At 35.4% G+C, this 18,347-nt stretch overlaps 1 protein-coding gene across 2 annotated transcripts in view; it reads right to left on the bottom strand.

The window, feature by feature from the left end:
* SLC25A48 (solute carrier family 25 member 48) overlaps positions 1-18,347 on the bottom strand; it is a 131,804-nt gene that overhangs the window by 65,104 nt on the left and 48,353 nt on the right. For both annotated transcript variants that reach the window (XM_031953019.1, XM_031953022.1), the window contains exons 6-7: positions 17,927-18,060; positions 4,890-5,046 (exon numbers count right to left, since the gene is read on the bottom strand). In XM_031953019.1, the coding sequence (XP_031808879.1) occupies positions 4,924-5,046; positions 17,927-18,060 (257 nt within the window). In that variant the 3' untranslated portion in view covers positions 4,890-4,923. The remainder of the gene's footprint in view (positions 1-4,889; positions 5,047-17,926; positions 18,061-18,347) is intronic.

Raw genomic sequence — 18,347 nt, forward strand, 5'->3', positions numbered from 1 at the left:
ATTAATTATTTATTTTTCTCCTTATCTTTTTTACCTTTCTGTTTTTTTCACAATCCTTTTTTATAAGGAAGAAATAGGAGAGGAAAGAGCTTGAATGACTTTCCCAGGACTACCCAGTTACTTTCTGAGATAAGACTTGAGCTCAGGTGTCAGGTTTCAGCATCAGAGTTCTTTCTTCTGTAAATGTACTCTTTAGTATGTTTACAACTCATCTAATCCATTCCTCTCATTCATAGAGGAGAGAACAGAGATCCAATGATACTGTCTAACATAGTTTTTTGGCACAAAATAGATATTAGTAAATTGTAGGTGTTGATCCTTTATTTTTTAAAGAGGATCAATGACATCATAAGTAATGCTCTAACTTGCATATGAATTGGATTTAAGTGAGGCAGAGTTGTACAGTCATTTGCCTCACTCTCTCTTTCAGAGTTATCAAAATCCAGTGGCAGGACAAAAGTCAAGACAACTGGTGATGGCCTGAGAAGTAATAAATGATCCTAGCATCTTCCATGTCTGACCAAGCAAGTCAAATACATGTTAAATGACTAATTGACTTGTAGATAGTTCAAGTTCAATATCTTATTGTGCAACAATTTCTTACAGTGGTATAAATCCTCCCCATTCTGAGTAAAAAAGAAGAGATCAAGTCTCTTGAGCTTTTTGGCTTTTGAGATTTTTGACTTTCTGAAAGTAGCTGAGACTATTGGCAGATAATTATAAAAAGGATGAATCTTAGCTTTTAGCTCTGACTTTTGACAGATACAACAGACTAATTCATCAATCATTTCTTGGCTTTAAGAAGGCTTTCTTAAAGCAAAAGGTTTAGATCTTAAAGGGAAAAATATTAAGAATTAAATCAACATTTATTAAGCATTTAATATAAACACAGGGCACTGCAGATATTAAGACACCAGGCCCTCAAATATCTGACATTATGTTGGAATTAGACCTTCATATACATTGTACTTTCCCTCAGATGGTTGATATTTACCTTGTGTTCTATAAATTCAAGAACTAAGAATGTACATCATGAATGTATTGGCCCTGTGTATCGATTCTGAGGCCGAGCCAGTACTTGACACAAGCTATTCATTTTTATGTTTTTGTTAGAGGAAAACAGCCAAGATGATAGAATAGGAAGTAGTACAACTTAGCTCTTCTCTCACAACTACATCACAAAGATGTAAATAATATACCAGTTTGAGTCTTGATTGGAAAAGCTAAGAAACAGAATCATAGTTGGCCATTTTTCCAGCCCATGTCAGCATAAGAGGACAGAGAGAGATCTGAAGACTGGGTTTAGTTAGGAGTATTGAGTGAAAGGTATTCCTACAGAGAATGAACAATTACCTTCCTGTACCTGTGTACCAGAAAAATAAGAGATCCAAGATCTGCTCAAGAAGAGTATGAACTTGTTCAAGGGTAAGAAAAGATGCCAATTGGAAGCTCTGTCATTCATATTCCAGGTTGGAACAGAGGAATCTATATTTAGAGGTAAAGTCTGGTGCAAGGAGTGACTAATAGCTGACTTTTGGCTGTGTACTGAGCAAGGAGCAAGCAGCAGTGGCGTGGACCTGGTCCTGAGGAGGAGAATGTGGTCTCAGATCCTGCCTTCAATTCAGATGAAAATCTACAGTAAAATAACCAGGAAGGGAAGCCCTGGACAAAGCAGAGCATGAAGTTTTGTCACTTAGCCCCTTCAGAGCTTTTCAGTTGGCTGTCCTAGAAAGCAGAGCACCTAGGTTTTCTCAAAATAAGGTTTTACAAGAGCACAGGAATTCTCATTTGTCTATTCCTGGAAGCTATGCCTATCTATTGCAGCCCAAGATTGCATTGACTTTTTTTTTTTTTTTTTTTTTTGAGTTTCACATCACACTGCTGACTCTTTGTGAGCTTGCAAACTTCTAAAATCCTCAGATCTTTTTCAGAATGGCTACTGTCTAAGCACTGTCCTGGACCTATAAAGTTGATACTCTGTGTCAAAGTCTATTAAATTTCATCTTCTGCAAGGCAGTCCAGTCCTTTCTCTTGACATGATCCTTTGGGATCCTGAACTTGTTTTCCATTTTATTTGCTATCCTTTCCAGAGAATTAGCTGGTAATACAGTGAATAAAGTACTAGGCCTGAAATCAAAGAAACTTGAGCTCAAATTCAGATTCTGATATTTATTGGCTGTGTTGTTGACCTCAAGTCATTTTCCATCTATTTGCTTCAGTTCCTTAAATGGAAAATGGGAATGATGTTATTTATACCTAAGTCACAAGTTTACTCTGAGTGATCAAATGAGACAAGAACATAGAAAGGCTTCTTCCTTTCCTTCCCTGTGTATCATCTGCATTCTTATAATATGTGCTGTGCTTTAGGGCAAAATGGGTTAGGCTTGGGCCTCAGGATCTCTCCCTTCAAGGTGAAATGATTATCATAACAGTGGCATTCATTTAAAGAAAACTTCAGAATTAACTTCTTCACAACCTGGCTAAGAAAGTATATGTAATATTAACCCCATTTTGCTGAAGAGGAAATACTTAGTGGTTTGCTTAAAGTCAGTTTCTAAGTGTCAGAGCTCACACAGCTTTCTTTCTATGACTAACTCCCTAAAAAATTAAGTGTTATATTGCCTGAGAATCTAACTCATGTTTTCTATGCTTCATGGCAACTGAGAAGCTTTTTTTTTTTTTTTGACCCCTAAATGTCAAAGAACTTCACTAACATCTAGAATGATGATTTTTTTTCCCCCTAAGAATCTTGATTAGTACAAAATCAATTAATCATACAGACAGAAAAAATGGATTCAGATATTCTAAAAGGCTTTTTAACTTGTGCTTTTGGTGGGGGAGATTTCAGTGAATGAAGATAACCCATTCCTTGATTAACTGGAATCATTTAATTAATGTTTGTTTAGTCCTAGTTAACTTTTTTTTTGCATAAACTTACCATATAGTATAATTTATATAATCCAATCTTATGCTAAGAAGGATCTCTAAAGAATCAGAATTTTAATGATGTGACTGGTGATAACCAGGTCCAAAATTTCCATTTTATAGATGATGAAACTGAAACATGCAGAAGCTTCACCGATATTACCATCTCTGTGGATGAATATGATACCTTTCTTATTGAACATCCCATAAACATTCTCTTCCCTATTCCATCCTGTCCTTCATGCTGCTACCAAGATAATTTTATAACACCGATCTGATATGTCCTATCTTAATTCCAAAACCTCCAACAGTACCTTATTATCTACTGAAATTCTAGTTCTACTCATCTGTTTGTATATCTTCCTATCAGACTGTCAATTCAATAAAGGCAAGGACTATGATTTACATTTCTATTTTGTTCAGCACCTAGCACAGTGTTCTTTATAGATTAGATATTTTTTAGATATTTGTTGAATGAATTACTGAATGAAATAAATTTCCTAAGGTCACAGTGCACTGGAACATAGATTTCCTGACATCTAGGTCCATGCTTTTAATTATATTTGACAGGAAATATAGAATGGTCAATGAGTATAGAAGGAGGTTTTCTCTCAGTCGTTTTGCAGTTCTCTTTCTTGGCATAGATACTGGAGTGGTTTGCCATTTTCTTCTCCAGTTCAGTTTACAGAAGGAAGTCTTTAGTGCCTAATTTTAATCAATTAATCAACAAACAAGCATTAATTAAGTACCTAATTGTGCCAGGCTATGCTGGATGCTAAGGATAAGAAGACAAAATATGAAATGGTTCCTGCTATCAAGGAACTTAACATGAACACATATATAAGCAAATTGTGTGTATATATGTGCATATATATATATATATATATATATACATAACATGTTGTAGTTATTCATGCACATGAATAGATTTTATTTGTAGATGTAGATATACATATTATATAATGTATTACATAGAATATTTACACATATATGTTCATACAAACACATAAGAATGCACAACTATGTCCTGATTAGTATGAATAATGAATCCTGTGAAGTAGTTGCAAGTATCCAAATTCATGCTCTCCAAAAATATAATTGTGTAAAATATGACAATTGGTTCCAACCTAATGAAAATATATATGGCTTCAAATACTGTGATTCCTTCAAGGGATTCCTTATTGCTCTTATTAGGATCTAGCTTTAGTAGGTAGAGGCAGTAGCAGGTCGGGGGACTTGGAGGTAGCATTTGACCTGAGTCCTAAGTCTACGTTAAACACATTATCTATGGTGATGATTATCAGGTAGAATGAAAGCAGGGTGATTGTCTATCTGTCTCTATCTCCCTCCCTTCCTCTGTCTGATTTCTTTCTTTCTCTGATTCTGTCTCTGTCTCTGTCTTTCAACTAAATATTTTCTGTCTGATTCTTTCTGAGACTCTGTCTCTGTGTCTCTGCCTCTGTCTTTCCCTCCCTTCCTCTGTTTCTGTTTCTTTCTTTCTCTGTCTCTATCTCTGTCTTTCAACTAAATATTTTTCAGACTGTATCAAGACCAGGTAAGCCTAATCAAGAGAAGAAAAATACAGTGTGAAAGGAGCATAGTCACAAGATAAAGGAAAAAAATAAAGAAAGGAGAGAAGGAAGAATGATGAAGAAGTAGGAAGTAAGAGTAAAAAAGCAGCTTTCAATCGATACCTCTCAGATGTTCAAGGCCATAGATTGGTGAACTTCTTTAAAGGTTCAAAGTTAAAGAAAGGGGACACTGTGACTGGGTTATAATCTGGTTATTATCTAGTACACCACTGTGCATAGACAGACACTGGAAGGTATTTCTGTCTGATGACTGCAGTCATAATTTTCTTACCAAATAATCAATATTAGAAGGACAAAGGCTAGCTGTCATTTCTTATCCACCCACTCCCACCTCATATTAGAAAGTCTTCCTTCTCTAAGAGAGACACTTACAAACAAATGGGGAAGAAGGAAGTTGACCTGGAGCTCAAGAATTTGTCACTGTTTGGTCTCTCCTCAATATCCGAAGTGAAAGTTCATATCCAAGAAACATGGTGGCACTCATTGGGAACCCCCGAATGGTATTCACAGTGATTCCTCTGAAAAATACCTTTGAAGGAAGGAAATAAAATTATTTCATGGCATATATATATATTTTGACAAAATTTTTTGTCACGTGCATTCCTACAAATGCATCCTCCCAAATTAACAAAATGAGCAACAAAACAACATAAGATGTGGCTTTTTTAGTTTCTGGGCATTCCTTATTTCACTGAGCACTCTATTATCAAAGATAATTGATTATCAACATGACTGCTATGTTTTTTTCTAGAGCTATTGACTTCTAAGGAGTGTTCCTTATTGAATAGAAATTTGAAGGCTTTTTCAAAGTTTTAAAGATGAGAGAGTGGAGCACCAAAAAAAATTCCACTGTTGTTGTGTTTTTTTTTTACCATTTAAATTGTTCCTTCATCTCTTTCAATGGACAAAAAGAGGGCAGAAATTCTCTACCCTAAAGTAGAATAGAGTGAAAAAAGCACTAGGATAGGAGTAAGAGGTCTAGGTGCTGGTCCCAACTTTGCCCCTGCTTGACTATATGATTTTGAGAAAATAATTTTCCCCAGTTGATAAATGGTCAAAGGATATGAACAGACAATTCTCAGATGAAGAAATTGAAACTATTTCTAGCCATATGAAAAGATGTTCCAAGTCATTATTAATCAGAGAAATGCAAATTAAGACAACTCTGAGATACCACTACACACTGTCAGACTGGCTAGAATGGCAGGGAAAGATAATACGGAATGTTGGAAGAGATGTGGGAAAACAGGGACACTAATACATTGTTGGTGGAACTGTGAATACATCCAACCATTCTGGAGAGCAATTTGGAACCATGCTCAAAAAGTTATCAAACTGTGCATACCCTTTGATCCAGCAGTGTTACTACTGGGCTTATATCCCAAAGAGATTATAAAGAAGGGAAAGGGATCTGTATGTGCACGAATGTTTGTGGCAGCCCTGTTTGTAGTGGCTAGAAGCTGGAAACTGAGTGGATGCCCATCAATTGGAGAATGGCTGAATAAATTGTGGTATATGAATGTTATGGAATATTATTGTTCTGTAAGAAATGACCAACAGGATGATTTCAGAAAGGCCTGGAGAGACTTACACGAACTGATGCTGAGTGAAACGAGCAGGGCCAGGAGATCATTATATACTTCAACAACAATACTATATGATGACCAATTCTGATGGACCTGGCCATCCTCAGCAATGAGATGAACCAAATCAGTTCCAATGGAGCATTAATGAACTGAACCAACTATGCCCAGCGAAAGAATTCTGGGAGATGACTAAAAACCATTACATTGAATTCCCAATCCCTATATTTTTGCCCACCTGCATTTTTGATTTCCTTCACAGGCTAATTGTACAATATTTCAGAGTCTGATTCTTTTTGTACAGCAAAATAATGGTTTAATCATATATACTTATTGTGTATCTAATTTATATTTTAATATATTTAACATCTACTGGTCATCCTGCCATCTGGGGGAGAGGGTGGGGGGAAGGAGGGGAAAAATTGGAACAAGAGGTTTGGCAATTGTCAATGCTGTAAAGTTACCCATACATATAACCTGTAAATAAAAGGCTATTAAATTTTTTAAAAAAAGAAAATAATTTTCCTCATCTGAGACTTCATTTATCAAAATATTGGTAAGGCCTCTTCTAGCTTTCATTAGGTACAAACTTAAAAATCCTTAATTTCCTAAAGGCCTGGGAGGATTACCCAACTAAAAGCTGTAATTTGTTATTTCACTGATGGGTACTACAGAGAATTTTGATTAGGTTTTATTATGGTTCGTGAGCTACATACTTCCTACCCTGCCAGAAGAAGGATGATCATGAGGTCTACCAGTTTAATTGGTAAGATCTGGGGAAACAAATGAAATTTTTTTATTCTATAGCTTATTTGTCCAAATTTCCATTATGTTCATGTTATCATCCTTACCAAAATTATTATTAACAATGTTGTTAATAATAATTCATATTTTATAATATATTATGCTATTACTATATTATAATTATATTATGTCTAAATAACAACATTAATGATATAGCATTATTAATATTACACTGTGCTAAGATATCCTCCCAGTTACCCCAGCCTTTATCACAGAAAATAAAGGAATGAAGAAATGTCAAACTATCTGTTGAGGCAGGTCTGGTGACACCTTCATGAAGAAGTCTCTTAAATGAATTAGAAAGGAAATAATGCTATTTACTAAAGAGATGATTGACCCCACCCAAAGAATAGAACAATTTAGGTGGAGCGCAGCTTTGAGTAAGGGGCAAAAGCAAGCCTTAAGGGGTCTATTCCCCAGCAAGACACAGAACTGGATCAAGAAGATGGGAAGATGGGAACACAGTCAGAAATAGCTGCCACAAAGAAAATGTCTAAAACTAAGAGCAAGGCTGATTTGAGTCATTGAAGTACAAGGATAAATGCAATGAGACCATTTCTACTGGAACATAGGCCCTTTTCTCTGCAAAAGACTTCCTCTTAGCACAGGAAAATCTGGCTTTCCTCCCTTTGTTTTAAATACTTATTTTGTCCTTTTAACCAGTTAATTATAGGTATTGACCATTGTGGATGTACTTGTTGAGATTAAAACTGGGAAGTAATAATTGAGGGAAAGAATTCCAGGAGAAAAGAGAGAGAGATTTAAAACTGAGAATTTGTCAGAGCAATCTCTCTGGTTGGGGACTCAGAGTTAATTCCTTCTCAGAGGAAACTGGAGCAGGGGAAATGAATTGGAGGGAAAAGCAGTCTTAAGCAGAGTGGGACTCTCCAGGATTCTCTAAGATTTAACAAGCATGGGGAAAAAGTCTGCCCCTTTTCTAGACTTAGGTTTCTTAGGATAAAGTCCCAGTTGGTCCACTTTAGGTATCTATAAATTGAAGAAACAGTTATTTAGCCTGAAGAGAAAAGTGAGTGGGGGTTTACAGGTCTTTTCAAAGATCTGCAAAGGCTATTATATGGAAAAGTAATTTGTAATCCATTACATTTGTATTAATTCCTTTTTCATTAGTAGCTCTTTAAATAATTGAAAATATTTCAAGTGAAAAGGAAATTAAGGAGAGGATTCTTGAAAGATGGCATAGTAATTCAGAAAATCCCAAATTCTCCAGATTTCCCACACAAGACACAATAGTGCCTCAGGGTAAAAACATAGAGTAGTTACAAACAATTAAGAGTTGGGATAGAACAGTGATCTTCCGGAGACAATCTGAGAAGATCCAAAAGAAAAGATACTAAAACTAGGGTTGGCTCTGTGAATTGTAAACATCTCCCAGCTAGTTCCACAGAAACATCAAGAGGTGAGTCTTGGACTGAGGGTTAGCCTCCAACCCAGCCACTGGAATTTTCACCTTCCAGACAGTGTAGGAAGGGGAGTTAGGCAACCAAGTTGGGAAGATTGAGAGAACCTCTGCTGATAGAGATGTCAGGCCCAGGTGTACTCTTCTACCAACATGTAGCCCTGAACAAGAAAGAACACACAAATGGTGAAGGCAGAAGCAGTAGGGTAGGAATGTTGCTTACTATAGGAAGTTATAGGAGGGTGGAGTTCTTAGTTTTGTGCTCCAGGGCAAAGGGGAGAATTGAGGGAAGACTTGTGCCTACAGACACCATCCTTCATATCCCAGGACTAGAGGTGATTACACCAATTATAAAATGAGCAGACAAAGAAGAAAGAATCCAACACAGAAAGTTCCCATGGGAATAGGGAAGCCGGGTTCATCTTTAGAAGAGGGTGAAATAAAAAAGCCTCTCCTCCAAAGAGTAAATGATGCGGGAAAGATTCCAATCTTTGATTCCCAACCCCCTTAGCTAATGTAAATTACCCTTTGACTCACAAATCCTGGTCCCTTTGAATTCCAATGGAAGGCCCGGACCTGTCCCAGCCCCACTTGGATCTGAGCCAACTCTGGGGCTACACCCCAAAGCCCCTCGAGCTAAGTATCCGAATTAAAAGGACCACACTGGGAACCCCTCTTTGCAGAGATTCCAAACATGGTCGCCATGTGAGGACCCTCTGTCCACTGGACCCTCTGTCCAGTGCCCTCTTTATCTCTACCTTCACCTATCTCCTACTTCTAGACTCAATAATAAACCTCTTTTATTAATCTAGCTCTCTGGGCTAATAAATGCTTTTATTGGGAATTCTGCGCCGCTTCTAGACCTCATATACCTCCGTATCCTTGCGCCGAATCTAAGGGGGTTACAGGGGAACTCTGTTTGACTCCCTGTACCCCAAACCTGCCACTAGACCTTAACTAAACCCTAATTTCATTTAGGTACCCCAAATGTAGACCTCAACATGTGGTCTACACCTCAACATTCGGTTCCTGACCTCAACATACGGTTCCTGACCTCAACATAATGCTAAATGATCACTTACTCAAAAAGAATTTGCTCAAAAAAGACTTTCAAAATCAAATGTGAGGAAAAACTTTATAAGAAGAACAATCCATGAAAAACAAAAAGTTTATGTAAAGCAAGTCAGCTAGTAAAGGAGATCCAGAATCTTAAGGAAGAAAATGACTCCTTGAAAACCGAAATTGGGCAAGGGGAAGCCAGTAATGTTATAAGAGACCAAGAAATAATAAAACAAAACACAAAGAAATATATAAAATATATAAACATATATATTATAAATATGAAATATACAAAAATATATTTATATATACAAAATATATATAAAAAATAGAAGAGGATGTGAGATATCTCATAAGAAAAACAATATATCTGGAGAACAGATCAAAAAAGAAAAAAAGCCTGAGAATAATTGTACTACTTGAAAGCTATGACCAAAAAACGAATCTTGATAGAGTAAGACAAGCAATAATTAATGAAAATTGTCCTGAAATCTTAGAATGAGGGAAAAGTAGAAATAGAAAAAAAATTCACTGATCACTATCTGAAAGAGATACCATGAGGAAAACCTACAGAAACATCATAGCTGTATTCTAAAACCCCCAGATCAAGGAGAAAATATTACAATCAACAAGAAAAAAAAAAAACAATTTAAATATGACTGAGCCACAATTAAAATTACATAAGACCTATCGGCAGCTACATTAAAAGATCACAAGTTTTGGAACATCATATATTGGAGAGCAAAAGAACTTAGGTTGCAGCTGAAAATAGCTTATGTTGCAAGTTAGGCATAATCCCAAAATGGAAAGAAAAAAAACGACATTCTATGAATTGTCAGACTTTCAGGATTTTATTGGAAAAAGACCTGGAATTTAAAAATTTGACATATGAGATCCAAGAGAAACATCAGGTAAACAACAAAAATTAATTTCAAAGGGCTCAATGTGGACAAACTGTTTATACTTAACACATGAAAATGTAAACCACATATCTAAGATTATCATTAGGAAGTGAGTAGTTCAAAAAATTGGAGTAGAACTAAGTATGATGTGATTCTAAAAAACAACATCATATAGGAAAAGGTAAAAAGAATAATTAGGTTATAGGAATGAGATGCTAGAGCAAGAACTGACACAGAGGAATTAGATAGGGGAAGAGTACTGGTAATTCTGGAATCCTACTCACATTCGGAATGGGTTAAAGAGAAAAGTGTATATGTGTGTGTGTGTGTGTGTGTGTGTGTGTGTGTGTGTACATATAAAAGTCTTCTAAATTTGTTAAGAAATAAGAGGGAAGGGAATAGGACAAGAGGTGGAGTATAAAAAGATTATGAAGATTAATGGGATTGGAATAAGTGGGAGGGAAATAGAGAGAGGAAAGGGTGGGGAAAGAGAATAAGGAAGAGTTCCTGAGATAGGGGGAAAGGATAGCAGAAGGATCCTGGGGTGGGGGCAGGTTAAGTAGTAGTAGGGTAACCAGTAGAAGAAATAGGAAAATTTATTCGGAAAAAAAAAGCAGGGATAATAATCATTGATCTCAAAGTAAAAGTTAAAATAGAACCAACCAAAAAAGAAAAATAGAGAAACTAAACCACATGTCAGTCATATTAATCAATATTGTTTTAGATTATCTAAAATAATTAGGCAACATAAGGCTGAAATATTGCTGTAGAACAGGAAATGAGTTGGTGGATTTAGAAATATATGGAAAGAGTTGGACTTAAGAAGGATGATGTTATCTATCTTCAGAGAAACAGAAGGCAAACATAGTATAACCTTATACACACATGAATCTACATATGTATGATTATAAATATCTATGTATGTGTGCATGTGTGTATATACATATATGCACAAATATATACATAAAGCTATATACAGAGATGTGTGTGTGTGTGTGTGTGTGTGTGTGTGCATCCTCCCTTATCTGTAACCTTCTTGGGTTATAGATAACCTTCTTGAAAGGCGAGGAAAGGAGAAAAAAAGAATAAAGTTAAAAAGTACTCAACAGAGAACACACACACAAAAAAACTAAAACCTACAAGGAAGCAAAGAAAAGCTGGACAATTATGAATATTCTTCAAATGGAAATTTAGTTTCATATTTTGAATCCTTTCTTAACATTCTGCTGTGCACGATTATATTGTTTTATTCTTTTTTTATTTTATACTTAACTTTTAAATAAATACATTTTAAAAGGAAAAAACAGAATGATTAGGAATGTTATTCATCATCATAAATAATGGAATGGATGATTTCAGAAAAAGCTGGGAAGACACATGAACTGATACAAAGTGAAGTGAGTAGAACCAAGAGAAAAATGGATGTTTATGTGTTTCAACATTATTAAAATGAACACCTTTGAAAAATTTGAGAATTCTGATCCATGATTTCAGAGTATCAATGATGATATTATTCACTACCTGGAAGAGATGATGGACTCAACATGCAAAAAAATTTAAAATATATATATATATATATATATATATATATATATATATGTATATATATGGAAATGGCTAATACAAGAATTAGTTTTGCTTACCTATGCACATTTGTTTCAACACTTTTTTTCTTCCTTTCTTTCTTAATAGTGGTTGGGGTGAAGAAAGTCAGAGACAGGAGGGAGAATAAACAAATGTGTATTAATTGAAAAAAAAAGATGACTAAAAAAAAACAGGAATTAGACTTATCTTGCATGAGAAAGAGCTTTGAGCAAACATATAAAAACCTTCCTAAAACTTTGATCATTCTTAAAGTTCCTTATGGAAAAGAGATTTTCTATTTCTGGAATCATGGAAGCATATGTTGTATTACCACTGCTTAGTTAGAGAGATGATTCCTATCAAGTTAGGGGGGGGATGTATTTGATACCTTATATCTCTAAGGTAATTCTATCCCTGGCAAATCAGTGCCTGAATCTCAGCTAATTTTAGGTCAATTAATTTCATTTATGGATTCTATAGTCAGTCACAGAGCAATTTCTATGTTTGAAAGAGGAGGAAAGCAAAAATATTATGTACTTTGGGATGAATTATTTTTTAATAATATGAATGGTAATGACAGAATTTACATAGCAAATTAATATTTGACAAGAGTTTTACACCTCTTATCTATTTGATCCTTACAACAACCCTATTAGGTAACTGCTATTATCTCCATTTTGTAGATGAGAAAACTAAATCTAAGAAAGTTTGTGTTTCACCCAGGGTCACAATTTAATAAATATTTCAGGTTAGGATTTGAACTCAGGTCCATTATTACAAGTCCAGTGTACTGACAATACTTTAACTGTCTTTTCTCAATCCATGAACCTGGAAGGAAAAAAAGAATCACTACCTGCTTTTGATTATGAAATAATTTAGAGCAGAGATTAAAATGGTGAAACCTGAAGATTCCTTTTCAGAATAAAATAAAATACATTACAAAGGATGATAATTGTAAATAAACCTATCAAAATATTTTAAATGTATTCACAGATCCCAGATTTTTAAAACCCCTGATTTAGAAATTTGTAAAAATTGGTGAGTGCAAAAGAAGTTATCAGCACTGCATCAGTATTTTAAAAAGCTAACTAAACTTTTCTAAAAATTCCACAGAACTACGAATTACATAATAAATAGTATGTAAGGAACTGAGACAAATTTGGAGGGGAAAATTCCATTCCCTGGGTTCACACCTGGTTGCCTGGACTTTGCTCTCTGTTCTCAGAGAGCAAAGTTTCTGTGTTTTTGAGCCTAGCTAAAGCCACAGGCCTCCTTTTGGCTTAAACTAGGGCAATGGTAACATATTCCTGACCACTCCACAATACCACACACAGTTCATGGAAAGTTACAAATCCAGCACTCAGAATTTATAGCTTATTCATGTTCTACTCAACTACTCATATTCATATCTGAAGAATGGAAGTGATACTAAGAACAATTGTCTATTAAACTAGAATTCTAGATTCACAAAAAATAAAATGACTAGGAATAGAATATAAGTTGCAAGAAATTTTCTCAAGTGTTGGAAGACTGAAGGAGAAACAATGTTTTATTTAAAATAGCAATGCTATTTTTGTTTTTCTTCTTAGGTTATTTTTACCTTCTTTTTAAATCCAATTTTTCTTGCGTAGCAAGGCAACTCTATAAATATGTATACATATATTGTATTTAACATATACTTTAACATATTTAATATATATGGGACTACCTTCCATCTAGGGGAAGAGGTGGAGGGAAAGAAGGGAAAAGTTGGAAGAGAAATGATTGCAAGGGACACTGCTGAAAAATTACCCATGCATATGTTTTGTCAATAAAAAGCTATAATAAAAAAATAGCAATGCTACTAGCTAGGTGCTCAATAAACATGGAGAGAAGAAAGAAACAAATAGAAAAAGAAAGAGCCAAACATAAAATGACATATACAAGAAAATACAAGAAAGAAGACAGAAAAAAAGAAAAAAGAGAAATACATAAGTATAGAGAAAGAAGTAAACTCACCAGAGACATGAATATATGCAAATGTACATACACACAGAGGATTTAGAGTCCAAAAATATTATTCAAGCCAATTCTAATAGACTTGGGGTGGAAAATGCTATATCTGCAACCAGAAAGACCCAAGGAGACCAGATTGAAGCATAGTATTTTCACCTTTTTGTTTGTTTGTTTTCTTTCTCACAGGTATTTTTCCTTTTTGTCTGATTTTTCTTGCACAACATGACAAATATGGAAATATATTTAAAAGAATTGCAAATATTCAACCTACATCAGATTATTTGATGTCTTGGGGAGGGAGGAAGGAAGGGAGGAAGGAAGAAAAATTTGGAAGACAAAGTGTTACAAAAATGAATGGTCAAAACTATCTTTGCATGTATCTGGAAAAATAAAATGCTTTTGAATATTTTTTTTTAAAGTAGCATTCAAGGTGATATAGACATAGGAAAAAAGAGAAACTTTCTACAGTGGCCTTCTAGAAAATTTCCATTAAAAATACTTAAAGTTGTCTTTTATTTTCTCGGTTCTGAGCCATTTGTACCTTTGTAGGGATGGATATTCACTCTGGTAGTTGCCTCAAAGGACAACTGAAATTCAAGTGAAACCCAACACTGTCCAAAATTACCTCTGGGCATTATATAAAAATTTCAAAATAAAATTGCCCAAACTTCCAAAATTGAGATTAGTTCTACTACATCAATGAATATAGAACCCAAACTAATTTCCTTGAAGAAAAGAGCATTCTATTATCTTTTTTTTTCTCTCAATGTATATAGCCATAATCTTATTTCAAGTCCTTGTCACCTCTCAGTTAAGTCTACTACAATAGCTTCTTGGTTAGTCTACTTGACTTTCATCTTCATCTTTTCCAATCCATTTTCCCCTCAGCTTGTCAAAGCAATTTAAAAAAAAATCAGTGCCATACCCTTGATTTCTCCCTTCTAATTCTACACCCACTTAAGTATCAGCAGCTATTACCTCTAGGCTATATGTATATGTATATATATATATATATATATATATATATATATATATATAATAGAATATATAACCAAGGAAATGTATATATATTTACATACACGCACACACATGTACACATATACCCTTTGGTTTGGCACTTAAAGCTGCAGTGTTTTTTTGTTTTTTGTTTTTGTTTTTGTTTTTTTGCTGAGGCAACTGGGGTTAATTGACTTCCCAGAGTCACATAGCTAGGAAGTATTAAGATTCTGAGGCCAGATTTGAACTCAGGTCCTCTTGGCTTCAGAGCTGGTACTCTATACACTATGCTACCTAGCTACCCTTTAAAGCTCTTCTTAACCTAGCTCACTTCTGTCTTCTAGTTTCTCTGCCAGTTAAAATCTCACCTTCTGGAGGAGACCTTTTCAACTTCATCTCCTACTATACCTCTCTGCTCTCAAGATATTAGTGCCTTCTTCCCTGATATAACCTTTCATCAATTTTGTATATAACTCATATGTACCTGCTTGTCTGACAGGTACATTTTTGTGCTTTATTCCTACCCTCCACTCCCCACTTTCTTCAAATCAGAGTCTAGCATATAATAAGCACTTAATAAATGCTTGTGGTTATGTTATATTATGGAATCTAAACTCTGTACTAGATGCTTCCTGCATATCTCTGCCTTCAAAAGTACCAATCCTTTGAAATTAAATACTATCATTTCTTTTTTCTTAAATACCCAGCAGGATGCGATTCCTTCTTTTCTGGGATACTATTCATTTTCCCTGGCCCAAATTACATTCTGTCTCAAGTTCCATTTGTGGGTGGGCCTTATGTTCCTGCCAGACTGACAGCTACTTGATTTGGTTCTTGTTGACTAGTGTAACCATTTACTCTCTTTGGTCACCTCTGGGGACACTTCAGTTTCCTCTGTACATTGAGCACTGATGTAGACCAGATGAACTTAAGATCCTCCCAACTCTAAGAATTCACTTTAGATCACATTCTTGGTGACAAATATGAGGAGTAAAGATGAGAACTACAGCAGAAAGAGTCTTTCAAAGACATATCCTATGGTGTTCTCTTCTTTTCTAAAATATGGTCATTCTCTGGGAACAGGTTTCTTGGGGAGGTTTCTGGAGGCAGCCCTCGTTTTAATTTCAAGTAATAATCACCTCAAATGCAGCCAGGGATTTAAGTACAGTCTTTTATTGTTTCTTCCAAAATAGCCCGGTTAGTTTTCTTAGAGGCCTATCTCTCTGCTTGGTTTCAAGAACTCTTGCAGCTTGTCCTTTGTTGCCTCCAGCTCCCTCTGAATCTTGCAAGGTTCTACTCCTCCGAATCCTTTGTTCTACCTGACTGCAGTCTCTAGCTTGTCAATCTCCGGAACTGACTGACTTCTAGCTTTCAATCTTTTTTCAACTGACCTCTCCTGACTGAGGTCAGCTCTTTTTATGCTCTTTTAGAAGTGTAAACTCAAAGGTTGACTCCTCCTCCGAGAGTGGGATTATGGGAGGTATGAATTCACAAAGTTACAAAGTTAACTTTGTGAATCTCCCGTACTTGTGAACTCCAATGAGCTCTAATGTATAAACTCTCTTAAAGGTGTGAGCTCTAATGTGTGACCTCTAATGTGTAAACTCTTAAACATTGTTTCTATCAACTCTAATGACTTAACACTTTGTAAGGATTCCAACAATATCCAACTGTGAAATAGACTGAATTCATATAAATATACCCAGAGTACATATACATGTATGCATAGATGCAGATGTTCACATGATCCACCCAAAGATACATAAACAGACCTGCATATACATTCATAAACATACACATATCCATAGAAACATATCCATTCACTAGAGCTGCGTCTAGATAGAATCTAGACTTGCTCAAACTTGGGACATGTTCAGAGGATGGCAATGAGGAATATATGGAAAGGCTAACCCCAATGCAATCATCTCAGTATCCCCCAACCATGAGTTCTTTGTCAGTATGGCCAGACCCTGGGGAGAGGATGGGCTAGGAGGAACAGGAATCTCCTCCTTAGTCTACTATGATTCCTGGTTCAGATATAGGGAGAAGCACAGCTGTAGGACAGGGAGGGAAGAAACTATAGGATTTGGCCTGAGATCTATGATAATTCTTTCCTATAACCAAGCACAGGGATCTGCATACTATAAGTAATTAAAAGTATTTTTGAATAAAGTGGAAGAAGCACTCAATTATAAATAAAAGATCTAGATCTGATTCTTGGTTTTGCTACTTAAATCTGGTGGTTCCCATCTCTCTGGACTTTAGCTTTTCCATCTGTAAATGGAGGAGGTAGGAAATGATGATATCTAACTGTTTTGTCTGTTTTTTAGTTTATGATAATAATAGCCAACATGGATGTAGCACTAAAAAATTTCAAAACATTTTACATGTTTAATCTCATTTGTTCATATAGAATGGAATGTCAATAAATCTTTATTAATCATGTTTGTTAATTATTATGGATGAGAAATAACATAAGGAATAGAGGGCTAGCCTTGAAATCAAGAAAATCTGGGTTCAAGTTCTGCCTTTGATTCATACCAGCTGTGTGACTTTAGCACTTGACCTTTCAGTGCTCCCAGGCAATTATAGACGAGTTGTCCAAATGTATGGTAAGGGAAGATTTCACACTAGAAATTCCCTGCATACATCACACATAGTACCCTTCCTTCCCTCCCCAATTAAAAAAAAAATCACAGTATCAAAGATCTAGAAGTAAAGGGGATAATAGAGGCATTTAGTCCAACTCCCTCATTTTTCATATAAGAAAACAGACTCTTAGAGATCTGTCCAGAGTCACTTACCTAAGGCCAGTTATAGATTTGGGATTAAAAACTGAGGCTGCCTTACTCCAAATCTAGCTTACTAGTAGGTAAAACCAGGCTTTAGAGAGGTTGAATGATTTGCCTAAGGTCACACAGGAAACCTGTCCTGGAATACATATTAGATTCCTAACTCCCTGACCACTATAATATATTCCACATGCCTTTTTCTGCCTTAATAATTGGACAAAGATATTTTCAACATGAAGCCAAGTACCCCACAAAGTCTGACTTCAGTATTGCTTACTTTAAGTCCTTCCTTCTGGTAGCTTTGGGAGATACAATCCATGACCCCCTTGTACTTATTGCAATACACCCCATCAGCTTGGAGTCGACTTTTTACAACATCCATGGGAGTTGCAGTTCCCCAAGAAATTGCTCCTACAAAAAGATAAGAGACACACACACAGAATTAGGATGTTAGAACCCAATGTAAAATCAGTAATTTGATCATATGTTTGATTCAGTTGAGTAGGTTGAAAAGAAATTTTTGGCTTGAGCAGTTTGTGAGTCCATTTACCTGGCAGAGAGAGATTGTGAATAAAACCCATGCAGATTATATTTGGAGATCCTTGAAATACTACTGTAATGAAAAAGTATTAAGTTTGGGAATAGGAGGAAAATTAGCTGAAATCCTGGCTCTGGCACTAACTCTGTGACCATGGAAA

This window comes from Sarcophilus harrisii, chromosome 2 (assembly GCF_902635505.1).
Source record: "Sarcophilus harrisii chromosome 2, mSarHar1.11, whole genome shotgun sequence".
In the NCBI taxonomy this organism is placed as follows: domain Eukaryota; kingdom Metazoa; phylum Chordata; class Mammalia; order Dasyuromorphia; family Dasyuridae; genus Sarcophilus; species Sarcophilus harrisii.